The 27,832-nt window shown below is 38.5% G+C and overlaps 1 protein-coding gene across 1 annotated transcript in view; it reads right to left on the reverse strand.

The window, feature by feature from the left end:
* Nucleotides 1–3,524: 3,524 nt before the first annotated feature.
* The window catches only part of SH3RF1 (SH3 domain containing ring finger 1), a gene marked incomplete at its 3' end in the record, with an annotated part of 89,815 nt that continues 65,507 nt past the window's right edge, over nucleotides 3,525–27,832 (reverse strand). Inside the window, exons 7-12 of the mRNA XM_082315452.1 lie at nucleotides 22,243–22,397; nucleotides 19,672–19,842; nucleotides 19,250–19,509; nucleotides 12,375–12,733; nucleotides 9,984–10,318; nucleotides 3,525–3,693 (exon numbers count right to left, since the gene is read on the reverse strand). Of these exons, the coding sequence (XP_082171578.1) occupies nucleotides 3,525–3,693; nucleotides 9,984–10,318; nucleotides 12,375–12,733; nucleotides 19,250–19,509; nucleotides 19,672–19,842; nucleotides 22,243–22,397 (1,449 nt within the window). The remainder of the gene's footprint in view (nucleotides 3,694–9,983; nucleotides 10,319–12,374; nucleotides 12,734–19,249; nucleotides 19,510–19,671; nucleotides 19,843–22,242; nucleotides 22,398–27,832) is intronic.

The raw sequence follows: 27,832 nt of genomic DNA on the forward strand, positions 1-27,832 counted from the left end.
TTACTGCTATAAGGCAGAGGTAATGAAGTGAGGGTGAACAGCATTTCAGGCACTTTTGGCAAGCCAAATGTTAAACACATATTAGAATTACTCAATAATTACAATATCAAAAAAACCCCAAACCAGAGAAATAGTCTTACTTCTACTGCACAGCCTTGATGTTTGTGTGTACTTTCCTCCTATGGACGCACTGATGTCAGATCACAGTTCTAAAAAACAAAAAAAGCTGGTTTTCTATATTCTCTATTCTGCATTTCTACAAATCATGTTTCCTTAATTAAGAAAAGTTAGACTAGATGCTCCTTCTCTACAGGGAGGACTTAATGCTGCGGCACTCACTGCTAGCAGAATCTAGGTCATGCTCCGTCTTAACTAACAAGGGCTCCATCGCAGTAGCTGATACAGAGTCTAAACATTTTTGCAAAAACTTTTAGGATTAACTTCCTACCATTTTCCCAGCAGCCACATGTATACAGTAGACACATAACCGCATTCAGATCAAGAAGATCTCCTAGGTAGGCAGTTACTGTCTGACTGCTGTGCACAGCAAACTTCTTCAGGGCAAACGAGTCTCTTACCACCAAACACTTTGGCCCTCAGTGAATGTTCGGGTAGATGCTTCACCCTCAGGGCTGGGGACTATCTCTCAATATACACAAAGCAGATCTACTACGCTAGACACTTCTTCCTCTAGGGAAAGCACTTTATAACTATTATGCACCTGATACGCTGTTGACAAGACCAAACTAGTCAGTCATGATCAGATGAGATGGAAGTTACCTACCTCTTTGGAAGTTACTTGCAGAAATAAGGAGACAGAAAAGATCATCCTCAGTTCTTGCTACAATTTTTGCATTATATTCATCATTCCAAACTTCTAACGTTATGGAATCTGAAGACTTTTTCTCTATGAGCAGAAATATCCTCCTATGAATTCTGAAATTAAGTTCTGGTAAGTTTATTGTCAAATTCTTTACAAGTAATTTATGTCTAATGTTTGCATACACATTTTGCTTTAGCTGTTTGCTAAGAAAATATTTATTAGGATTGGAAGTTTAACATAGTAAATCAAACACTTAACATTCACTGGACTTCAAACATAGATATAAAATACCTTACAAAATTTTTTATGGAATTACACAAAGCAAATGCACAGGGTTTGTCTGTTTCTACACTGAATTAATCCCAAGCCAAAACCAAAAAATAACCCCTAAAAGATCAAAAAAAAGGCATGATAAACTGCATTTTCGTCATTGTTGCACTGCTATGTGATAAGCCCTTTTTACAAACATTTACTTAATGTTAAAAAAAATCAATTAAAAATGTATGCCATCTAACAGAACTATTGGATTAACAGCTGATTTTTAACTGACTTTACACCATGAAATTCTATTAATAGAGGTACCTTAGTCATTTAGTTTAAAATATGGAGAGTAGAGATAGAAAAAAATTAACCTTTAGTAGTCTTTAATATAAAATGCACTAAATTTTCCAAAATAAGAATATTATGACACACTAGTGCCAATTTATGCTGACAAAAGCTGGTATCAGCTTCTTTCTAACTAAAATTCAATTCACAAAACCTTTATATATTACATGAATATTCAAGTAAACTATTTAAAAATATTTAAAAACACAAAAACTGAATTATACAGTGTTTCAGAGAAATGGTTAATTTGGGAATGTTTTCATGTCCAACTATATATATTTATAGATATATTTTTTCTTATTTTTAAGACCATCATGATACTACCTGATATTGCAAGAAGTCCTTGTCATTAACATTTGATATTTTTCAATGTATAACTTCAAAAAAAAATCATAAGGATTTAACACATCACTGTGTACTTTTTCATCACTGTTTGTGTACTGTGTGATACTGAGTCACACTACTGGCTTCCCTTCGTAAAGTGCTGAGTAACAGCCAAATTACATCAGATTTAACTGGGGATGACGGTGCTCAGTGTCTTGCAAAAAATCACCGTTAAACTGCTATAATCATACAATAAAATAAAAAACCCCAAGTTCAGCTGAGTAGCATGTGTGTTCACCAGTGTCAAATCTCTAACAAAACCCTGAAAGACTAACAGCACTTTCTTGCAGGCTGCATTCTTTATATCCATCAGCTGCAAGGACATTAAAATATTTTATTAATGATTCAAACACTGGACACCTTCTCTAGTTGAAGGCGAGTTGCTCACTAGTTTTGGTCAAGTGGCTTTTGGGAAACTTTCAGAGCAAAATAACCCAGCAACAGGAAACTGGAATGGAAAATGCCAACCATGCACAGTTATACTACTGCAAGAATTGAGTAACACATGCAAGACAAAGAAAAGGTCAGAACACACCAAAGTAGCAATGGTTAAGAAGTTAGTAAAGTTTTCACAGTGTTTCATACAGCCTTTTACTTTAACACAAGTGCATCACTTACCACCACTATTGATCAGACATTTTAAAACATCTCTTGGCCATGCAGATCAGTTTGAGAAGAAAACATAGCAAATTACACTTCTTAGGCATTTTTAGACATTAAGTACAACTTGTAATTTTATTTTTATATTCAGTCTTATCAAACAGATGTTTTCAAGATATAACCATTCTAAGTGTTGGGCTTTAACATTCCTTCCAATTTTGTTGGATCCTGAGCGCTAAATGCCCAAATAACTGGCCAAATAGAAAAAGCTAAGCTTTGTTCAAATAGCCAAGTTATTACATAAACAGAAGGTACAGGGAATTTCTTATTGGCACTCCTAAATTTCTTCCTTCCTAACCTTGAGATGATCCTAACCTTGAGATGGTTGAATTTTATTCAGTTGTTCACATGCATCTTTGCCTCCTGGAAACATTACTCTACTTGGGTGATTTATGAAGAAGTAGAACTAGACTCAAGAACACCACTGACTTTTTTTTTTTTTTTTTTTCTCTGTCCAAAGAACAAAATATACATTTTTTTCCCCACTTGGCAAATTCTATTTGACGCCACATCACCACCACTCAACATTAACTCATAAAACAGAGACTTACTCCACTGTCAGACACAGCAGGGGAAATATGTCCAGAGGATAAATGGGAGGCTCTTTATCAGATATAATTGCTTGCTTATAAGGAGAGAATCCAGCTTCCCCTTAGTTATTCTTTCATAAATTAATAATTTGTTAAAATCATAGTCACAAGAATTTTAGCTATTACACAAAATTCAAGTTTAAAAAAAACAAGAATAAATTAGTTACAGCCTTGTAAACAATTGTTCATTTATGTAACATACTTGGGGGAAAAAAAAGTTCCTCTATATAATAAATCAGACAGTACAAGGCACACATCACACTTAAGAATGCAAAGAAACCAGCAGATGCCTTCATCTTCTTTGTTCGCTGGTGTAATTGTGCTATAGACACTGTAAAAATATGTAGATTTTTGTTTACATTACAGTCATTTGAAAATATTTCATGACTGTGCTTTTTCTGGTAAAATATTTGTGCTATTTTACAGTACAGTATGATTTGAAGCTCTTGGAATGAATCTTCTCAAACGTTCTCTACAAAGCTGCCGGGGAAAAGGCCAGTTTTTCCATTTCGTTGCAGAGTGCCTTTGAACCAGCCATCCTCACGTTTTTTGTGTACAAAAACAATGTCACCTTCCTTAAGTTCAAGTTCTGCTTCACTCTGAGGAGGATAGGATACAACAACCCTGTACCTGTGTAATTAGAAAAAAACACCGTAGTTTAGGTTTGTTTTGTTTGTTTTGTTTTGTTTTTTTTTTAAACCAATGCTTTTAAAAATATTCCTGTCCATGTTAAAACTTATCAAAACAGGAAACTGCCAGAACTGTTTGCTGAGCATGTAACAACATAACAGTTAAGTACATCTTGAACAGAAAATAACAATAGCAACATAATGAATTTTAGTCAAAAGTATGCATCTCCTATCAAGTTTTTTTTCACCAAGATCTCTGTAAAAATACATAAAACTGTTAAATAACAGGAGAAAATTGTAAATGTATTTTTGGATATAAATTTGCAGACTCTTCCAGCCAGCATGACTCAAAAATAATCAAAGCATTCACAGCAGTAACTGGGCATAATTTTACAACTGTATCTTTAATATGATGTTATCCCAGGGAAGGCTCTTAAGTAAAGGCACAGAACATAAAGAAGCAACTAACAAAACCTATTTGCACTGTTGTTTTACATTATTTTCATTGATCTTAGAAGCTTTTCAGGATGGAATGCACGCCATCTTATTTGGACACAGTTGCACAATTTGTGTACTACTGTATTAAAAATCATCATTTTAAAAAGTGTTCAACTCAACAATATTCTTAAGCACATGATAAAAAAAAGTATACTTTTTCAGTTTTTCACAGTAAAATCACTTTTTGAATATGAGCACATTAAAGAGAGGCTACACTCTTCTATCTCTATTTTTAAACACGCATAACACCACTCAGTCTCTTCTACCATGGTTTGAGTTCACATCAACCTAAAATTTAAGTGTTACAGCTCTGCAGACAACTGTGTCAACTTCTTGATCAAGTTATCTGATAGATATTATAACTCAGTTTCTAGTTACACAACCAATAATGTCTGCATGTTGAAATCAAGTAGAATCCATGGCTGACTGCAGAATTCAAAAGCTTCTAAGCTTAAGAGCCTTAAATGCAGTTCTAGAAGGTCTGTTGGACAAAATCTAATTTCTAGTTAATCAGAACACTTTGCACTCATGAAGATTACATATTACTTAAGAGATTAAGAAAATTATTATCTTAATAATCTTAAGATAATTTATTAACTTAATAGATTAAGATAATAAATTAACAATCTGATGAAAACACAAAATAACAGGATACTTCCAGTAAAGGATGGAATACCAACTATAGCTCAATACACACATAATAATACAAGTTAATTCTGTAATGCTGAAATGGAGAAAGATACTATATTATAGTAGTACATTTTACTTAAGAACATATAAACCAAAAATGAAGTCTGTCCAGACAGTTAAAAGTATTCAGAAAAGAGTAGCAGCACTGTATAAATAATTAGTCTCTTGGGAAATCTATGTATAGCAAATCATATTAGGACCTCATCAGTTGTCAAATGTTATTTATTAGTGACTTATAAACTATGACTTTGTTTCAGTTATGACTATCCCCAGATTTCAGAGCTCTGGAATTATTAGATTTATGCTTCATAGAAGTTACCAAGCCAATTACAAGATTTATCAGCTTCAGAATGCTCCTCATCCAACCTAGGCAGCATGGCAGGTGCCTGCACTAACTTCTCCTATGGGCAACTTGGACTTTAATGCTGACTTAGGACATAAGAAGCAAACATTTTTAATAGACTGTGAGTTTAATTAAGACACTAAACTACTTGAGATAAAACAATAGCCTCTACTCAGGCAGGACAAGGCAGTCAAGGATAAAGAACTGCAATAAAGCTATGAAGAAATTCTTCTGTTGTAATAAACAGGTTGCTTTCAGGCTGAAAATTAACCAGCACACTACATAACACACACACGGCACTAGTTTTATCCGAAAGCAAGCCTGTTAAAAAATGGGTTTCAGGAAAGAATACCTGTCTTTCCTACCTTGCATTCCGTCAAATGCTGCCCTGTAAACACTTGACTTGAAATACACTTGGTTTCAGTTTCTAATGCTGTCCGTCAGTAACCTCTGTGCTCTCCTGAATTTATAGACTAGTCTCTTCTTTCCCTAGCTTCTGCTGCTGCCTCCTGAGAGTTAAAACCACGTTTTACAAATTCTATTTGCCCAAACAGAGGTGATCAGATCCAGACTCATCACACATTCACATATCTGTCTACTCAGATCACCTTTGATCAGCTACGGAACAAAAACTATTTTTCCATTACCTATTTCATCACCTACAACATACTGCCAAAACTACCAATTTCATGCCGTGTAAAAAGCTTATGCTTCAGCTCAAAAGTTCATTGCCAGGTCCCTGGAGAAAAATAATCACATTTACTAAGCATGACCTATGTTTTGGAAAAACATACTAATTCTCACACATTTGGATCTTCCAAAACACTTCCTTGTTTATCTTCCTATTCAGTATTTGCAAATGTTTTCAATGTCTGAAGGTCAAATTTGCAGATCTTTTGTGGTCACCTAATCTATAATATTTTACATGCACCTAAGCGGCACAGTATGCATTTTCTTCTCTCTATTTTCTTTGACTCTCTTACGGTATTTTTTTTTAATTTTCAAAATACTATCCTAATTCTTTTTAATCAGCGAGCGATAAAATATTAATATTATAAAAATAAAAGTACTTCAGCTTCCCAGAAGCAGCCACTATACTTGCCATCAGTTCCTTCTTGATATTCCTAATCCCACAGTGCTTTTGCACTTTGTAATTGTGAATTATTTTTTTTCTTTTTGAGGAGGGGGATGGTGGTGGCGGTGGTCTGTCTTCACATTTCTCCATTCTACTTTTCATTTTTAATATTGGCGTTTCTCACACTTTTCAGTAACATGAAAAAGATTGTATCTTTCATCCGTTTCCCCCTTGTTCCCTGGTTCACTAGACACAAAATACTTCCCACCTATTTCTAGTTGATTTTTGGACAATTAGCTGTGGTTTACCTGATCACCGAGTGGAGAAAAATAGTTTCTCAGGTACAGAAAATTTTAGCTGATGAAAACACAGAAAGTTGGAATTACTCTTATTACACAAGTTACATTCATACTTAGTATTCAACTTCGTGCTTTAGTTTCTTTTTCTTACATTTTGAATTTTTACTTTTCAGCTCACCTATGCCCTGCTGTTGTGCAGCTCTCCTATCTGCTGAGTAGGCACCTTGACTCCTACAAATAGTCAACGCCCATCTAGGGCAGACCGATCCTCAGCATTTAATTACCAGCAGTAAATGCTGCCAGATGTGATAAAACCTGCTGCCTTCTAAAGCCACTGGCCTGCTCACTGGAAGCAGATGTTACACCAGTCATTTTGTGGTGGATAAAACTACTTTGGTCACTTTAATCACACAACAAAATTACTGCTGTCCTTCACTGTAACTGGATGAAGGATTCATATTATAGTTTAGGATATGCAGTGATGTGCATTTAGGTTCAACTTCAGGTCTTCAACACCATTGTGGAGTGCTGGGAAGTTTATTGTTACAGTGCTGTATATTTACTGTAAAAAGGCTATTTAATCAGTGTTTCCCTCTAAAAGAGAAAGCTCATGAAAAAAGCTTGAAATATTCTGTTTACCTCTTGACATGAAAAAAACTAAACCCCTCAGATAACCGAATTACTCTGTTGTCATAGCATAACATGGCTCCCTCTAGGAATCATCTATCTTTTTAACAAAAAGACAGCGATCCTTGGCCCCATCAGTGCTGCATCAATACAAGAAATCACAACACCCCAAGACAACTTGTGTCTTGGCTGGAGAATCGGAAGAAATGACCGAACACCATTGCAAAGTCTTAGGTGACAGGAATTCTCCAAACTGCTCCAAGCTGGAAGGAAGGCTTGGCTGAAATTTCTTTTTAACTTCTCTGTTCCTTCTGTACAAGGAACATATGAAGGACCATGGACCACGGTGAGCAACCAGCCTAGTTCACAGAAGAGTGAATATAGGAATGGAACTAAACTACTGGTTTGCTACAGAGAAGACCTGCAATAGTAAGATGGAAGGGAATGTCACCATCTTCCCTTCCTTTAGAGAAAGGGCCACCTGTATTAAGTATACTTCTGCAAATCCATGCCACAAAGAGCTTGTTTGCTATCAAACAAATCAAATGCCCCTCCATTTATTCTGTATGATTGGAAACAGGTTCACAATTTCTACTTCCAATTTTCTGTAGAACACACAGGAAAAAGGTACTCTAAGACAACCTGCAATTCTAGTGAGTGGAAAAACACCGGAATTAGAATAAGAATTTGCTATTGCATCTTAAAGGAAGCAAGGGCTTTGGGGAAAACTCTGTATCCAAAACAGGAACATTCTCAAGTGCTTTCCAGAATTGAGCTAGCTACTTGTGCTCCTAATTCACACAGAATAATCAGCAGAACCTGATTCCTAAATCCTCTAGTCACCTTTGAAAATAAAACTTGAACACTAATAATTATACTGCAAAGCCAAAGTCAGAACAGAAAAAGCACTGTTTCTTCTTCCAAACAGATCATAGCCTGTGATTGGAAATGTGATACCTAAGAGCAGAATAATCTTAGCAGGAGATTTCTCTGTTCTTCAGCTTTTTGTTGAGCTTATCCTCATGAATATTTTCCTCCTCAACCCCAAATTTTCACTGAAGATAGTATTGCAGATACTGTTCTTACCCACCCGTTCTTACAGACTAATGAAGATTAATTGATGCTTATGAATTACTTTGAAGATATTGAGTACAATGTAAGTGGTAAGTATTATTAAGCAACACATTTTAAGCAATTCAGCCTAAAGAAATGGAAACATGACAAGAGCACATGAGCAGGAAAAGCATTAACCCTGCCCTGAAAAGACAAAGAGAACCCAGATGAAATTCTATTTCAATACACTGACTAAAATATAACAATTCTGCATGAATACCACAAAGAATGATCTTGTGGTAGCACTTCTCTGGCAGCAATTATTTAAATAACTGTAAGGATACAGAGATATATTAAAAAGAATGTTTGAGTGTATGTTATTACTAGATCAATAAAAATATACAGCATCATTTTCTGTAAGTTGTTCTGAGAAAAAAAAAAATCTCCATCACAGAAGTGAAAAAATTACTTGTTGTGAAGATGCAAATAGCTTTACACAAATATCCACTGGTCATGCCAGAATGAATTTGATATTATTTTCACATTCAAAGCATAAAAACACATTACTGTGCCAAAGAGACTTATGATAATGTGAAAATAAACTATGTTATTCTTAAAGAAAAGTCTTTCGGTTTTTATTTTCCATCTGTAAGTGTAAATCTACTTCAGAAATTCAGTATGAAATAGAAATTTCCTGCAAGGAAATTGCATAGAAGCAGCAATAACCTTTTAAAAAATATTAAAGGTATGACAGAAGTCAAATAACAGACAAAGTAGAAACTTATACACTGTCTGGCTCTTAACACATAGATGTAGCGTAAGGTCAACGGGCCTCTGGAAATACAACAGTATGCCAACACACCATGAGTTAATAGTATCAGAACAAAGTCTACAATAGTCAGCATGAATCAGTTCAGTCCTAGAGCTGTTAACATTGCAACTCCACTAGTTTTTTCTGTACACCACACAGTCCTGTTGCCACTGCAAAAGAAATCCTATGACACTCTTCATATTGCTTGTCTACTAGCAGGAATAATAGAAAGAGACAGTAGTGAGAAAACTGCCACTTCCTTCACAGTCCATGCAATCTACTGAGGACTTGGAAATTTGAAAATAATAGGCGGACACAAAAGAAAAGCGTCAGAACTTTAAAGCAACAGCCTGGCAGTTTCAGAGTCCAGACAACTATGTGTTTTTCAGGCTTGCTTGCCAGGACACAGAGGCTGCCCTAGAGCTTGCTACGTGGAGTGCACAGTAACGGAGCATTCAGGTAGTAAAAGTATCTTTGCAACAGCTCAAGAAATCACATATTAAGTCTACTCATAGATAAGGATCTCATCCACCATATATTTAGGTTGGCAGTTATGCACTGCTAACAATCTTAAAGGACTAACCTGATATTCATAAATGCAGTATTTCAATGTGTTATGTTTTGCAAAATAGGAGGCCTATTTTATCTACCTCTTCTCATACCAGACCCGTGATCACTGTATTTGAGTGTCTATTCATTCCAAAACCTTGAAGTCACACAAAAAGTAAACAAACATGAGCGTTGGTTGATAAGCATATACAGCATTGTTAAAAAAGTTAAGTTTCATTTTGCTATAATATCTCAGCATTTCGAAGCAGTTCTAGTATACACTGCAAGTGTCAGAGAGTGAATTTTTCCTTGGTTTGCCCGAGTCTAGCTGCGTAGGATAATTTACCTTTCACAGACAAGAGGCCTGGATTCATTCAGGACTGGACCCAGGGATGAGCAAGGCTGCCGAGGTGGTGGCACTACTGGAATAGAGGAATCCAGGGAACTTGTTTTCCGATGCAGAGTCTCCTGTGCCAGCCCAGAGACCTCACTGTCAGCGGGACAGGATCCAGCTTTGCTGTGACCACCTGCTGATGGAAGCTCTGGCCCGACTGCACCTTGCAGGGCTAACTCTGCGGCTGCTTGCTCAGCCTCCAGTGTTGGTGATGCTGGAGGTGACAGTCGGGGTTTGCGTTTCGTGGATGCTCCAGAAAGCAGTTTCAGCAAACCTTTTTTTTCTTTCTGTAAACCAAAAGCAGTGCCTCATTTTAGAACAAAAGTCTCCCATGAAGAGTCGAACACTTCCTTCTGACAGATGCCATCGTGATCAGAGAGGACTCGGTAAATTTTGAGGAGATATTTGAGATTGTACAAATTACACAAGATAATTATGAAAATCATGAAAGAGAAAGATAATTATGAAAATTCTAAAGAGAAAAACAGCAAGTCATTTAGACCATAAAGTCCTTTTGCTTAGCTAGTTAAGTTAAGGCTTACCTTAAAAGCCAATGCACTGGCCCAAAAGGTTGTCTAGAAAAAGGAGTTAGGTTCCCACAATGGGAATATAAGAAGTAAAACATTTCATTAACATGGAAGTTTCTAGGAAGGCATAAAGAGTCATTTCAAACCAAGCAGGGAAAAAAGTCTGCCCTGGAGGCTGCTGTTTAGATAAGTGTCTTTTATTTATCCTCCCTCAGTAAGGGAAGACCTTCATGATTTAACAGAAATTTGCCACAAGGGGAACGTATTGTGTTTTGCTGCTCTGCTAGAGGGGAGAATTGTAAACATTCTTTTTGCTTGTCCAGACAGGAATCCCTGAAGACTATTACTTACCCTGAAGAGAATTATTTAAGTAGCTTTTGTGTTTCTTGTCTTTTTTTAAGGGGTGGGGCAGTGATCTTCTTACTAACCCTTTGACTGAGTGAATTTAGTGCTTATGAGAGGTGCCAGATTGTAAGCCCTGGAGACAAAAATAAGCTATTTAACCACAGAAACAGAAAAGCATGAGCAATGTGAGATTTTTATTATAGCTTGGGATGCAGTGAAATTGGTGAACTGCGAATGAAAAATCCTCTCTCCTTCTTCCAAGTCTCCAATAACTTAAAGCTATTTCAGCAAAGAACTGCTGTCTAGCAAATGGGAAAGAAAAAGAGAAACTCAAAGAAATTAACATAGTCCAAATATGTTAGCATCTTTAACCTTAAACTATAAATAGGTTTTCTAAAAGCCCTGCCTAAGGGCACCTCAGTCTGATTTCAGTGGCTATGGCTGAAGTAATTTTAAGACAAAGTTCTAGGTACCTCCATTCAACAATAATCAACAAAAATAATTAAAAACTGGGGGAGGTTAGTGTACTGCCTGTGATTAAACTTTCATAAGCTTCATTCTTAATGAAGTCCATGTGGGTGAAAAGTAGTAAGGTAAAGTCTAAAACATTTGAGACATAAAGAAAGCTGTCAAAAGGAGAAAAAGAAATTCTACCTACAACACAATTGTAAAACAAAACCAGTTAGAAAATTGGAGGAATACTTCTGCCTACAATAGAACATAATCATATGGCTTGTTGGACAGTGAGAACGAGTTTAGACACAGAGGAAAACAGAAGGAAGGAAAGCAGAATCACTATAGACTCTACTGATCTACATTTAAAAAGGACACGAGTTACGTGCTTTTTTTTCTTTGTCCAATAAACATTGCTGCTGACGTGTTTTTCATAATCTGTCAGTGTATTTGCTTAGTAAGGAAGGCAACCTAAAAGAATACTGATTTTCACTAAATATTAGGTTTATTTTATTAGACTGAACTTTTTATGTTCCTGCAAGTTCATCTTCTCTTTTTTTTTTTTTTTTTTTTTTTAATTTTTGCATTACAGGCTTATTAGTTTACAGATACCTACTGGTAGCATTTGCTAACCATATAACTTTCTAAAGTATTCAGGAAACTGACTGCAGGAAAAGAAAAACAAAATACTTAAAATTCCACCAGTCAGTCTAATAGTTCTTCTGAACTTTATCCATTCACCTTTTGTTTCTCCTGCTTAAGGCATGAACCTGCTACCCTATTTTAACCCTTCTCCAAGATCTGCTCTGTACTTTATCCATCTTAAATTATTCTTGTATGGCCAAGAATAAATTTGCCCATAGCTGTAGTCACAAAATGGCTGCCTGAGTTTCAGGCTCAGTCTTAAAAACCTTACAATGCTGCTAATCAGCAAATGTAAGAAAAAACTACAGAGCTCTTAAAAGTTTGCATGGTGAAAATGGAAGAATTCAAGGAATTGATTTTATTCTCTACCCACCTTGCTATCCTTGTCTGCTTTACTGACAGCAGCATTTCCACCAGCTGCTACAGCACTCTCTGGAGATGCAGGAGCGCCAGGGTGAGTGTTTACAGTTCTCCCACTAATATCTCCCTCCAAAGAAGCAGCAGCAATGCTGGGAGAATTCAAAGAAGCTGCTGCACATGCCAGTGGGATGGTTGAGCGGTTCACATTCACAGCCGTGACGTAAGCAGCAGTATTTGGAAGCTGGGACTGAAGCTGCTGGGAGGCAACAGAGTGGTGGGGAATGATCACAGCTGCAGGAATAAGGCATGTTGGACTCTGTGCTTGTATGGGTGTTACTGCTGCCGTAGGTCTTTCTTGACTGTGTGTGGCAACTAGAACAAAAGAATAAAATGTGAGAGAGTTCATCTTTTCACAAGACACACAAAGTGAAGTACAGTCACTGTGTTATAGCTAATCAGTCACAAGAAGCTTCCTTCCTACCTCGGTAACTTCCATTTATATTACTATAATGACATCTTACACAGCATCAAATTTATCTCACCAGAATAAAGTAGTAGCATATGCTACCCTACTTGCACCAGTATGCAACAGAAGAATAACAGCACTGCAGCTATTGCGGAGAAATCCAAGCTGCTAAGTAAATGCTTAACATACAGACAGAGATGCAAAGTGAAGATTGCATTTTAGTTCATAAGAGCTAGCTAAATCCTGCCTGGAATTTGTTTGTTCCTTTTAATATGCTGTGTAGCTGTCAGGGCACATAAAGTAGGAAGAAACACTCCTTATAGAAGCTGCTAAAAATATAATTGGATTGTTTTCCCTAAACTATTCACAAAATCCACAACAGATTTAGTGGGTCTTTCAAACAATAAGTACAGTGGCAATTACTGCTATGAGTGGTTTCTCTGAAAACGTAAGCTATTGTCTCTTGGGATGTTTAAATATAGAAGTGGATTTACTCATACCCCTGTGAAATAAAAGGAACGTCTACACTGGAAGCTGAAGAATAGCACAGGGCTGAATATACTAACCTGGGCTGCAGCCTAGCTGCAAAGTACAGAGCTCTGCATGAACTAATTTATCCTTTCCAAGAAGCAACATTGCTATTATAGTTGTATGGTCAACCATACATGCATTTGGTTCATTTCAACAGCTTGGGTGTCTCTGCATTGCTGGGTGATACGAAGTGCAGACATCTTACCTGAATAATATGAGGCAAAATGGAGCATCCCAGTGCTGCACAGCCTCTTTCCTTCAAATAGTCTGAAACTTAGTATCTAAGGAGGGGTCATCCCTCTAGCTTGGTGCACGTACATCTCAAATGCATCAATTCACTCTGATTTTTCAGATACTAATTAGAGTTTTGGGCTTGTTTTAAGTGATATCCCAGAATCAAGCCTCTAGCACTTGCTCTCTTTATTCTGTTCTCTACAAATTCCCCTGGCAATTTGGTTAGATTGCATCAACAGTATATTAAAGAAGACTGACAAAGTTCACAAATTTGATATAACAATCCTACAGTATTATACCCAATTACAATCTCTAAGATAAGAAACACAAATGCTTTCTTAAAAAGAAAGCACCACTAAATGCTATGTCTATTTTTTGATATATAACCTCTTCCCCTGTCGCAGACCCTTCCTAGCTCTGAGTACCGTGAACATTTCAAAAAGGAAGATAAGGAGAGTGCAGCAAGATTTTCTGTAAAAAACAATTATTAACGCTGCCTTTTGTTCGTGAGACAAAGTCAGTTTTCTTACAAGGAGCTGCTATTCTTCAAGGTATGTCTATACTTAAATGCAATCAATGGAGTGCAAGCATGGAATAGCTTTCTGGTTTTGTTTTCTTATCCCTGATGGAATCCATAGGAAAAATGCTTCAAGTCACCCTGTTTTCATGCAGTTCATCCTTTAATGAAATAGGAAGAATATATATTTTCTTCCCAGTTCCTTTCAATCAAAGAACGCATACCCCCTCAGGGAGGGTGATGTCAAGCAATGTCTCACTAACACCATTTGAAGAAGCATCCTCGAAGTCCTGAGCTAGACTGAAACTGAAGAACAGCCCTGCAAAATGCAGCATTGATCTGTGAAGCCTCATCAACGGAGTAACACTCAGCAAAGGTGCTAGGGAAAGCTCAAGATGATCACGTTTGAGACGCTGACTACAAAGTTCTCTGTAACATTTGAACATAAAGCGGCCATTATTGCTTCAGTTCTCAGGCCCTTATAAGGGACAGATCTGTATTTCTGACTGAACAGTACACCTTTACACCACAATCCCATGTTAAGTTCTCTGTGAAGAGAGTGCAGCCCCTTTGATTTTTCCATTTTGGACCTGAAAAGTTGGTGGGAAGTATGTTGTCATGTTTTCCAGCTGAACTGAACTGTAAGAGCTTATTCAGCTTGACAGCAGTGCAGAGAGGCAGGGACAGAGAGACCTCTGGAGCCCACGGGAGCTTTCTCCTTTGTGCTGTCACTTGCAAGCTTCTAGGCAGCTCAAAAGAAGGATTTAGAGTAGAAACCTCCTATGCCTGAGAGGCAGGAAAGTACAGATGCTTTGCTTCGTTTCTCTTACCAGCTGCCAATAGCACCTGGTTATTTTTATTTAAAGGTAAAGAATAAAGTTGTTACAGAGGACTATCACATCTGTTCCAGCCTAAGATCAGACTGGAGGAAGATGCAGCCAATTAAGGAAATAAAATATCTGAAGACGTATGTACATATCCTACCTCCAAAGAAAACCTGGTGCTGACATCTGAACATGCAGAGGGTGTTTTAGGAGATGCATGACTGAAGAGGGGGTGGGCTAATTCATGGATCTTGAGACCATAAGAAACATCCTTAAGGGGTAACAGAGAATATCATTTGCATCTTTTGCTTTCTCTTCTGCTCTGCCAATAAGAATCTCATGATTAAAAAAAAAAACCTTTGGTCACGACTCTCTCAGCCAAGAGATCATAGGCCCTAAATTCAAGGCTGAAAGAGGGAACACTGGGATAGTTTGAAATGGAAGGGTTTTGTTTTTGGAAGTGCTCTAGGAGCAACTGGAACAGATTAGGCTCCAGTTGTGTGGTATTTTCCTAGTCTGGCAAATCCACAGAGGAGTGCAAGGATTTGGTAAACAAAAACTCTTGAAAACACCACTATCAATGTTTTTGGATCTAGGTTTAAATAACAAGAAGGCATGTTTCACTATGATGTGGCCTGCCCCAGATAATAAAGGCAGAGTTATACCTGTCAGAAATATAGAATTTTATGACATAGATGGTATGGATCTTGAAGCCAGTATAGCCTTAGTGTTTCAGAGTCAAAGCTGAAAGAAGTTGCAGTCAAGTTTAGAGAACAAACTGGAGTGCCTAAGGACCTACCCTGAGCTAGAGCCCTGAAAAAGAAGTAATGAATGCTAAAGGTCATCAGAGATGCTAGGAGAGAATTTAAAAATGAATGCTAAATTATCATAGAATCATAGAATGGTTTGGGTTGGAAGGGACCTTAAAGATCATCTGGTTCCAACCCCCCTGCCATGGGCAGGGACACCTTCCACTAGAGCAGGTTGCTCAAAGCCCCATCCGGCCTGGCCTTGAACACCTCCGGGGATGGGGCATCCACAACTTCTCTGGGCAACCTGTTCCAGTGCCTCACCACCCTCACAGTGAAGAATTTCTTCCTTATATCCAATCTAAATCTACCCTCTTTCAGTTTAAAGCCATCACCCCTTGTCCTACCACTACACGCCCTTGTAAAAAGTCCCTCTCCAGCTTTCTTGTAGGCCCCCTTCAGGCACTGGAAGGCTGCTATAAGGTCTCCCTGCAGCCTTCTCTTCTCCAGGCTGAACAATCCCAACTGTCTCAGCCTGTCCTCATAGCAGAGGTGCTCCAGCCCTCTGATCATCTTCGCGGCCCTCCTCTGGACTCGCCCGAACAGGTCCATGTCCTTCCTGTGCTGAGGACACCAGAGCTGGAGGCAGTGCTCCAGGTGGGGTCTCATGAGAGCAGAGTAGACGGGCGGAATCACCTCCCTCGGCCTGCTGGTCACGCTTCTTTTGATGCAGCCCAGGATATGGCTGGCTTTCTGGGCTGCAAGCGCACATTGCCAGGTTATATTGAGCTTCTTGTCAACCAACACCCCCAAGTCCTTCTCCTCAGGGCTGCTCTCAATCCATTCTCCGCCCAGCCTGTATTTGTGCTTGGGATTGCCCCAACCAACGTGCAGGACCTTGTACTTGGCCTTGTTGAACCTCAGGAGGTTCGCATGGGCCCACCTCTCCAGCCTGTCAAGGTGCCTCCGGATGGCATCCCTTCCCTCCAGCATGTCGACTGCACCACGCAGCTTGGTGTCATCAGCAAATTTGCTGAGAGTGCACTCTATCCCACTGTCCATGTTGCCGACAAAGATGTTAAACAGTGCCAGTCCCAATACCGACTCCTGAGGAACACCACTCATCACTGGTCTCCACTTGGGCATCGAGCTGTTGACCGCAACTCTTTGAGTGTGACCATCCAGCCAATTCCTTATCCACTGAGTGGTCCATCCATTGAATCCACGTCTCTCCAATTTAGAGACAAGGATGAAGTGCAGGACAGTGTCAAATGCTTTGGACAAGTCCAGGCAGATGATGTCAGTTCCTCTTCCCTTATCCACCAATGCCGTAACCCCATCGTAGAAGGCCACCAAATTTGTCAGGCACGATTTGCGTTTAGTGAAGCCATGTTGGCTGTCACCAATCACCTCCTTATTTTCCATATGCCTTAGCACAGTTTCCAGGAGGATCTGCTCCATGATCTTGCTGGGCATAGAGGTCAGACTGACTGGCCTGTAGTTCTCCAGGTCTTCTTTTTTTCCCCTTTTTAAAAATGGGGGTTATGTTTCCCCTTTTCCAGTCAGTGGGAACTTCACTGGACTGCCATGACTTCTCAAATATGATGGATAGTGGCTTAGCAACTTCATCCGCCAGTTCCCTCAGAACCCACGGATGCATCTCATCAGGTCCCCTGGACTTGTGCACCTTTAGGTTCCTGAGATGGTCTCGAACCTGATCTCCTACAATGGGCGGTTCTTCATTCTCCCAGTCCCTGCCTTTGCCTTCTGCGACTTGGGCGGCGTGGCTTGAGCACTCGCCAGTGAAGACTGCGGCAAAAAAGTCATTGAGTACCTCAGCCTTCTCCATATCTCAGGTAACCAGGTCTCCTGTTTCCTTCTGGAGAGGGCCCACATTTTCCCTAGTCTTCCTTTTATCACCAACGTACGTATAGAAGCTTTTCTTGTTGCCCTTGACGTCCCCGGCCAGATTTAATTCTTCCAGGGCTTTAGCTTTCCTAACCTGATCCCTGGATGCTCAGTTTCTCTGTATTCCTCCCAGGCTACCTGTCCTTGCTTCCACCCTCTGTAGGCTTCCTTTTTGAATTTGAGTTTGTCTAGGAGCTCCTGGTTCATCCATGCTGGCCTTCTGGTGTTTTTGCCTGACTTCCTCTTTGTTGGGATGCATCGCTCCTGAACTTGGAGGAGGTGATCCTTGAATATTGACCAGCTTTCCTGGGCCCCTCTCCCGCGAGGGCTTCATCTCATGCTACTCTACCAAGCAGATCCCTGAAGAGGCCAAAGTCTGCTCTCCTGAAGTCCAGGGTAGTGAGCTTGCTGTGCGCCCTCCTTGGTGCCCTAAGGATCTTGAACTCCACCATTTCATGGTCACTGCAGCCAAGGCTGCCCTTGAGCTTCACATTCCTCCTTGTTGGTGAGAACAACGTCCAGCATAGCACCTCTCCTCGCTGGGTCCTCTATCACTTGGAGAAGGAAGATACCATCAACACATTACAGGAACCTCACAGATTGCTTATGCCCTGCTGTGTTGTCCCTCCAACAGATATCAGGGTGGCTGAAATCCCCTATGAGGACCAGGGCTGCTCCTGTCTCTCTCCAGAGGGCCTCATCCGCTTGGGTCTTCCTGCCTGTAGCAGACCCCCACTATAATGTCACCTGTCCCTGCCCTCCCTTTAATCCTGACTCATAAGCTCTCGGTCAGCTCCTCGTCCATCCCCAGGCAGAGCTCCACGCACTCCAGATGGTCATTTATATAGAAGGCAATGCCCCCTCCTCATCTCCTCTGTCTGTCCTTCCTAAAGAGCCTGTATCCTTCCATTCCAACACTCCAGTCACAGAAGCCATCCCACCACATCTCCGTGACACCAATAAGATCATAGCCCTGCAGGCGTGTGCACGTGTCTCACTCTTCTTGTTTATTCCCCATGCTACGTGCGTTTGCATAGAGGCATTTAAGTTGGGCCCCCAATGAAGCTGACTCACTGGCTGGAGTGGCTGGAATTCCTTTGTGCTGCTCTTCGGGTGCTCTCCTGCTGACCTGTGATCCTCCTCCAGGCTCTGGGCATCTATTGCTGGCACTGGCATCAAACTGGTAGAAGTGGCATGGATTGAGGTTCCCCTCCCCCGGCAACTTAAGTTTAAAGCCCTCTTCACAATTAGAGCAATCTGTAGCTGTTATGCAGTTAACACAAAAAAAATAAGCTATGACTCAGATGTTCTTATTGCTTTTATTACTATATGAATTGCATATGAGTGGGGAAGCCTAAAGAATGCCCCCGTCCCAGATACTGCTGGAATAAAAAAAAATTCCACCTCAAGTACTCGCATATAAATTCCCAACAGTAGGAGTATGTACGTACACACAGTTGCTTAGAAGAGAATAATAAAACATTCAAAGAGATCTATTGTAATTTCAGAAAGCATTCAACTCTCAAACACAACATAAAAAAATGCCTTAAAAAAAAAAAACCCAACACATATTTACACATACCCTGACTCCAGCCACTTGCCCAGACAGACCCTACGGTTTGTCTACCACACATAAAAAGCTTTATTTATTTTTTTTACCTGTTCTAACTGCATTGCGAGCCTGGTTGACTGTCATTTGTCCTGTCACATGCATAAGGACCTTGGTTTGTGGACTAGTTTGGATATGCGCTGCAGAAACCACAGCTGTGGGTACTGTGCTGGAGTTCACTGCCACACCATTCCCCTGGAGCTTCTGAGATGTTCCACTAGCAGTGGAAGGGCTGACCATAGTTACCACTCGTCCCGTTTGGCCAGCGGTAGACATGGGAACTTTTGTTTGTGATGCACTTGTCACTGTCCTGCCAAAATTAAAAGCAAAACACTAAAACACAACTGGAAAATGAGCTAGTTACTAAAACCCACAGCTCTTCTATTATCCAATTTTAGCATTAAATACAATAACAGAAGCATTTTGGACTTGAAACTTGATAAACTATTTAGACACTTGTATAAAAATATACCTTGTAACTGGAGCCACATAATTTCCAGGAAAAACACCAATCTTGCTTGTATGCATGGAAGTTCCCTTGAACCAGCCATCTTGACAGCGTTCAAACACTAAGAACATTTCTCCCTTCCGCAGTTCCAGCTCATCTTCTTTTCGAGGAGTGTAAGGGTATATAGCAATATACCTAAAAGACAGGAAAGATGCAATTGATAAACCTAAAACAACTGAAAACATCGCTTGTGTTTTCTGGCAGAGAGCGTTCAGTCAGAGATGAGAAGGCATGGCAGAAAGGGTTGTGTGTTAGTTGATACATCATACTGTTACAATATTAAAACAGAAGTTATGGTGATATTAAGGGAAACAATGAGCATTAAGAATATCCTCCTAACTGCACTTTAATGTAATGTACAATACTTCTAATAAGATTGTCCATTTTCTTAATTAAGTTAGTGAACTTAATTAAATAGGTGTTTATCAGCTATAGATCCCCAGCATATACCAGTTCTCTCTCCCTACACCTGCTTCTAGTATCTCTTGCACTTTGTGACGTGTTAACTTTTCTTTGGAGGGCTGGGGAGCACAGAGAAGTTCTTGTCAGTTGGGAGTGAAAGATCAGTACCAGAATTACTTTTCAAATTGCAAAATTGGAACCTCCCTGTGCAACTGCAGTGCCAAAAAAAAGATACGTTACTAGAATTTGAAGTCTATGGGTAAGGTAGCTAGCAGTTACTCACTTGTAAAGGTTATTTCCTTTTTTTCCTTCTAAGCAACATTAATGCATAATACATCTGAAATCATAGTGAGAGTTCAGAAACATTTTGCATTTTTTCTTTTAAAAAGACATTCTTCGGGGAAAAAAAGTAAAAATAAAACTGAAGCTCCTGCAGTTGTACGCTGGAATATTCCTAGGGCAGTCTTCAAATAAGATTGCACAAGTTCCTATTATCACATTAAAAAGTGATACTGTTTTAACCACCACAATGTTCTATTTTCTGCCACAGTTTGAACAGAAGAAAAAAACTGTTTAAACCGTTTATATGAAAATGTTTATATAATTATGGATCCAGACCTACGGGAAACAGCATTCTAATAAATCACATCTTCTCAAAAAGAATATACTTCTCACAAGAGGTAGCCAATTAGGGTAGATGAGTAGAATATCCCCTTTTTTGAAGAAGGATCCACAATTACTTGCAATGCTAGTCGTTCCCACTCCCGTTGCTACCCCAAGGGTAAAAAAAGCAGCTTTACAAAACGTTCTCTTGTCAAAATCGTCTCTTGTGCACGTTAACGACACCACTTACTGGACGCTTCTCGTTTTTGCATTAGATTTTTGTTCCTTGCTGACCACCCAGGAAACTTTGCATTATCTGCAAAAATGCTTTAAGGGCAATATAGGTACCTGGTAAAGCAAGTCCAAAATATGCTTTAAAGGCAATATATGACACAGTGGCAACAAAAGGCTTCACTGGTACATGATTTAGGGGTGATGTACAAAGCCACATACTGAAGCTCTATGGGAAAGCAACTCATGTGCTTTAATTGGTGTTCATTAACTTCCCTTTTAGTTAAATCATTCCAAATTTCATTAGTATCCTCATATAGAGCAACCCTTTGAAGATGGAGGATGGGAATAAATGAGATGGGAACTTGATTAACTGCACTAAGCACAATAATCCATAACAAACAGTGTTAAAATGCTTGACACCAAAGAAACAGCCCAAATCCAGATGCACCTGCTACACAAGAAGGGCGCTCTTTTGGTGTGGGAGGAAACCTGGTGGGAAGATAAAAATAAAGACACAGAACAAAAGCGGTCCTTGCATTATTCAAACGTGTCCTATTAGATGGTTTAGCCACTCCTGATTTTTATTTTTTCTTTTATCATTCTTATTCTCCAAGCTGCACACAAAGAAGTTTCCAAGAAGAAAGATGTTGTCAGCAGCACATGCTAATATACAAAATATTTTCACCCAGAAAGATGACGCACATTTCCTTGTATTACAAGTGTGAAGACATAATGCTAACTAGCAGCTTTCTGCCTTCATTCCAAATTGCCACCCAGTAATTAACAGAACTATAGAATCTTCAGTCAAATTTCAATCACAACTTACACACGCAGTCTGACAATGACATGCTAATATAACAGTCTAAATGAAATACAGCACTTTCTGTGTTTTGGCGTAAGTTATTCCATATGAGAGTAGCCTTTTCATTCCATATATAACAGAAAACATGGAATAAATTCACTGGAGAGTTTGCCACTTGCGAGTTATACCGTCTTCATCATTAACTCAAGGATTCATTAATCTTCTGCATGATAAATACTTTATGTTTTTGAAGTCAGTCCTTTCTATACGCAGCAACGGCTGATTACATTTACCCAAGGCATAAATAACCCTCAGTACGAAGGCTGTTTGGGGACATCACCTTTGTGTACGTTTTGTTGCTTTTGTTCTGAGTTTTATGCTTGGCTTTCTGGGAATTCTAGCAGAACATAGCCAGCTGGCATGGTGTAAGTACATGTGAAGTTATTGATCTCGTTCCATGTTTCTGACTGGCGAGAAGTTTCAATTTTACTTACACACTTGGACGAGTTTGTGGTCGTAAATGTGCCATTTGGTCAGTTGATCCTGATGTAGGCCTTGGTATTACACCCGCAGACTGAGGTCCAGAGGAGGCCGACGCAATGACTGCAGCAGACAAGAGAGGCGGTGGTGGAAGTGGGGGATTCATATTCTGATATTATGAGAATAAAAAAAATAGCAACAGATGATAAATATTGTTTGATGAGTTGAATCAGCTGAAAAAAAAAGTATGATATTCTAAGGAAATGGGAAAAAACAGCTGAGTTCAGTACTCCTTTACCTACTGGTATGAAACAACTGGAGAGTTAGGTTTGTTTGTATTTCGCTTTTTCCAGTTTAAAATCTTGAAGAAATCTTGAAGCTTATTAAGCAAATGACAAGCAATTTCTCAGCACAGGAAAAACGGAAAGCATTGTTTCTAATTATAACATCTTTAGGATAGGACTCGACAAAAATTCAGAAGCCTTCCAGGAGGTAGATTTTGCATCCTACTGCTGACTGTACTTCAAAACATGATTGTTTTTGTACCCTGAAGCTGAAACACAATATACAATTCAGCAGCATGCACCCAAATCCACCCCTTCTGGGGCAAATTTTCTTTTGATGTATGGGTTACAAAAGCGAGCACAATATGAGACCATAGTCACAGAGCTATTGTTACCACTTTCTCCTGTTCTTCTAGTTTAAAGAGTTAGCTTTTGAAATTCAGTATTATCAAGATTGGTAATCTTTAACAAACACCCCAGTAAAAAGGCACAGTTCCTTTACAGGCAGATCGTAATGGGGGTCCTGCCTACAAGCTTCTATGCCTTTTGAGAATCAATGGAGCAATTGTTACCTTCTGCTCTGTAAAGCCTCGGACAATTCTTTAGGACCTTGTGTACCGACACTCCTGGGAAAAGTCTCTCACAAAAGAGGACCTTTTCCTTCCCCCCTTCCAAAAATAATTATTTGTGTTACAACACACACAAAAAGAGTAATAAAAAACCTCCAACATCTGAAAATGTAAAACTGAATTAATTTCAAACATGATCTTCGACTTAACGCAATCCTTTAATCCTGAAACAAAACTCTAAACCACGCCACTTCAGGTTTAAAAAACACATAACAAAAATATAAATTAACAAAATGTCCTGAAGTACTGCCTGGCTCTTCCAGTACATCAGCATATAAATGCACAGCATTACATTATCAGTTTGGAAAATATATAATTGAATTTCATTTTAATTCCCCTCAAACAGCCTACTTCTAAAGCTATTTTTTTTTTTTTTCTAAACAAAAACCTGTAAGGAAAATAAGTTTTAGTTCTACACTGTGTGATTATTACCTTGCTGCATTTGGTGAAAGTGTTAATAAAAAGACAGCTCTCTGAACTAGTCTTACGCTGTCCAGACACAATAAAGCACTGCATGATTAAAAGCTTTCAAATCTAGAAAAAACTGATTAACTCTTATAGTTTTTCAGTCAAAATTCTTATGCTTAGTTATGATATAAATTGCATAGTATATTGTGAAATAGTCCTATTTTATTTAAAGCTTTTTCTGATCATACATTAACGATTTCTTAAGACAAAATAGACCTCCTGTATACAACACAAAGCAGACATGACCTGCTGGAGAAACATCATTGTGAGCTTTGATACTAATAGTTATTTACAAGAATGGCAATTGTATTTGCTTCACATTCTAGATTCCCATCCATCCAACAGTCTTTTTAAAATACCTTGATAATTCATACTGAAATACCAATATTTCTCTTTCAGTTGCTTTACAGCAGAAGTTATTTCCCCCTCCCAGTCAGCTTCAACAAATGTCTTAGCTGAATCCAAGCTGAACATGAGCATCTAACTTTTAGGCAGCCTGTCTATAGAATACAAATTCCAATCTTTTTTTAGGCATCTAGATTCCTTTATACACAGTAGAACCTGTAGATCCACATAAGGAGATGACTAGCTGGAAATCTTTAAAATTAAACCTATTTGTGCACAGTATCAAGATTGTCACGATTCCACGTTTCCTGTGTCTCTAAAGATATAAATGCTGGGCGTTGTATTTTATTCATTTGAACACACAATATACATTGAATTTTAAGCTGCAATAAAGGCACCTTCCCAGCTCTATTTTATTCTGCTTTATTCAGTCAGGTTCTGCTCCCCTCCTTGCGTCTATGGTAATGAAACCTGCAGTCAGCCACAGCCCGATTAAACTCCTAAAGACTTGGCAAGTACTTAGAAATCTAAATAAACTACCTGATAGGCTTTAGAGGACTAACGCTCCTCAGCTTGTACTGCTACAACTTGATAAAATAGATCCAAATGCTCTAGCCAAGTTTTCAAGTTTTCTGGCAGGTAACCATTTGTCTAGCTATTGAGAAATACACCTACCTCCAGAGCACAAGCTAGTTTTGATGGTTCCCATATTCAACATTCTGTGAAAGAATATATGCAAACCCCACGTGATTTAATAAAATATGCTTATTAAAATAATTAAGAATATTTTTATTTTAGGCAGTTGAGGGAGAAAAATTGAAAGTTTCTGCAACTACTTTTCAGACAAGTGTACTTTCAAGCATATAAAAGCAAATAAGTGACAAATTTTTTTTAATTGGAAGATGAAACATTACATAATTTTATACTTAATTTATGTAAAAACTTCAACTAGTACCTATACTCATGCTCTAGAAACTCATACATATTACTAAGTTTAAACATACTTAGGCTGCATTCCCATATCAGTCAACTAAAGATCAATAATCAGCTCACCCAAAGAATAACAAAAGGCACAGCAGTGGAAAAAACCACTCATTAACTGTCTTCACTCCCACATGGTCTAGGAAAAAATATATGACTTGCAAAATCCCCTGAGGGCTAACAAATTAAGGCTCATGTTTAACAAAATTCCTAAACGATAAATATATGTTATCAAGAACAGGCCTCTCATACAAAACCTCATTGTTTCTTTCAGCTGCCTTCTCTACCCAACAAAAGTCAATTTGAATTTTTGTTGGTTAAAACTCAGTTCTTATTTAAACCTCCTCCTGACTTACACTATTGAATCAGCTGGAACTGCATGAAAGAGAGCTAGAGGTCATTAGTATACCAGAACCCTCACAGCTTGTGCCTCATTAATAATAATTCAAGCCTACCTTATATACTTTAACATAGAGGGGCAATTTTTTTGTGTGTGTGGGCAAGAGAACAGGACCAGAAAAAAAGAGGGATTTTAAAAATTTTGAAACCTTCATGAATGTAAAGTGAACGTAAGCCATCCAAATATAGATCACCTATTTCTGCTAGTTAAGTGAACACACCAAGACACCATTTCAAAGTCAACATATTCAATCTGCAGAAGCAGCAATATGGATATGTAGGTCGATTGCAGTCCAAAATACTTTTAACTTCTCAAGAGACTGTAAAGGCAGAATGAAAGGAAGGTAAGTTATCTGTTGTTGCTACATTCTGTTTTTCTTCTGCTGCTTTTGAATGTAACTCTAACTTTGCTATGGTATATTTTGTCTCTGTTTTTCCCATATCATGGTTCAAATCACATACTTCCTTTAAGAGCTTTTTCAGCAAAATCTATGGCAACTAGATCTCCTCCATTAGATAACTACCTTATAAATTACATCCAAGAATTTCCTCCCAAGTAAATGAGCCTTACATAATTGTATGTGCATATTTTCACCTAACAACTACTGAACTTGACATCTGCTATTTATATTTTATAAAGAACTTCAAATATACTAAGCACCTACAAGATTAAAAAATGCCAGTGGCCAAGAAGAGCAGACCAATTAATGCCCCCATTAAGGGCAAACTTGTGGTTTGAAGTCCCAGAGAACAGTGTAAGTGATAATATCACAGTCAAAAGCCTCAGCTGTGAGAAGTTTGTCTCAGTTCATAGCTTCTTCAATTTCAAAGAATCAAACCTCAAAACAAGAATTAATGCTGCCGGGTAAAGAACTAGGCTAAAGAACTGCTGCTGTAAAATAAAACTTTAAAATAAATTATCACAGGTTTTCTGAATGCAAATTAAAATTTGCTTAAGTGATACAAGCAGCAGAGAGTGTATATGGTCACTTGACAAAAGCGCTCTCATTCCTAAGTCTTATTTGTGTCAATTTTGGCTGCAAATTTGTAAATTACTTACTTCATACAACATTTGGTACCAAATAGCATCTACGAAAGATTATTACGGACAAAATAAAATTAATACAATTGGCATTTTTTGAACCAAAATAACAATGTAACAAACTAAAATGTGGTCCTATACATGTACCCAGACAAAAGACTCAGGCTCCTTTGGGCTAGGAATTACTCTCGGCTGTCTTAGAGAAACTTGCAACCCAACAAGACAGCTCAAAATATCTCCTCTTAACAAGAAAAAGGCCATCTTTCTTACAGAAGACAAGACACTAGCTTTTCTTTGCTTCTAGATTCAGGACAGATAAATGTAGCAAAGATGCATAAATTCAGGATTACTGTAAAGGAATATATCTTTCTCTTCTTCACTGATGGGGAATAACGCTCATCCTCTCCAATTTCTTCTTTCTCCCTTAATCCGAGTTTGGCATGAAGTAAAAGAAGTTGTATAAACAGCTTGCTCTCAGAGAACAATCAATTACTTTAAATAGTGTTACAAACACCAAAAAATGATTGACAGGAAAAAGATCCAATTAAACCACCTTCATGCTAAAGAGAAACTCTCCCTGCTCCAGTCCAACTCCCTTGCTTAGTATTCAGAAATGGAAAAAAAAAAAAAGCTAAAGGGAGAAGCTTAGAGAATTGCAGGAGTTCATACTTACAAAAGCAAAAAGACTCAAGCCAACCACTTCTGATGTATTAAATCATACAATCACAATTGTTCCCTAGCTTAAAATTAATGCTCAGAATGTCAGGGAGGGTATTTCCAGAAGGGAAACATCTAGAGAGACAAGAACATCACTTTCTCTCTTAACCTGTCAGAACTGTTTTGCACATTTCTAAAATGAAAACAAGAGTTTATGAAACAAGAGGAAAAGCGAACATAAAAGACACGCTTCACAGTCTGTGACTATAAACTGCATCATCATCTAATATCATCTATAGTAAAAGAACACAGGGACAACCTGACTGTAGCCTGAGCTGCCAACTTGTATTTTAGTCATGCTGAAAACAAGTCAAGAAGAAACAGAACATTATGTACAGAAGGTTAAAGAGGGTGGCAGAGAAAATTCAGATTCTCAATGGGAATTATATGCCTAACTGGAAACATAACCAGGAACATGGTTATCACAACGAGAAAGCAGCACTCCAGGATACAGGACGATCATGTGGCAGGAGTTTGACTCCATGCTGCATTTAGCACTGTAATTTAGTTCCTGTGGGTACCAATGGTGAGATCGCTTTTGAACAAGCTTATGCAACTAAAGCACCCGAGGTGGTTTAATGACTTCACACCAGCACCAAAATAAAGTATTTTTCCATGTTGGCATCAAAGAACTACTGATTCTTAATAACAAACAAAAGTGTTTGTTACTAAGAGGAAAAAAAGGCAACTTCTGACAGAACTTTTGAAATTGTGCTTTGAATCCTGCCTACCCCATCCT

Source organism: Platalea leucorodia (genome assembly GCF_965183815.1).
Source record: "Platalea leucorodia genome assembly, chromosome: 6".
Lineage (NCBI taxonomy): Eukaryota > Metazoa > Chordata > Aves > Pelecaniformes > Threskiornithidae > Platalea > Platalea leucorodia.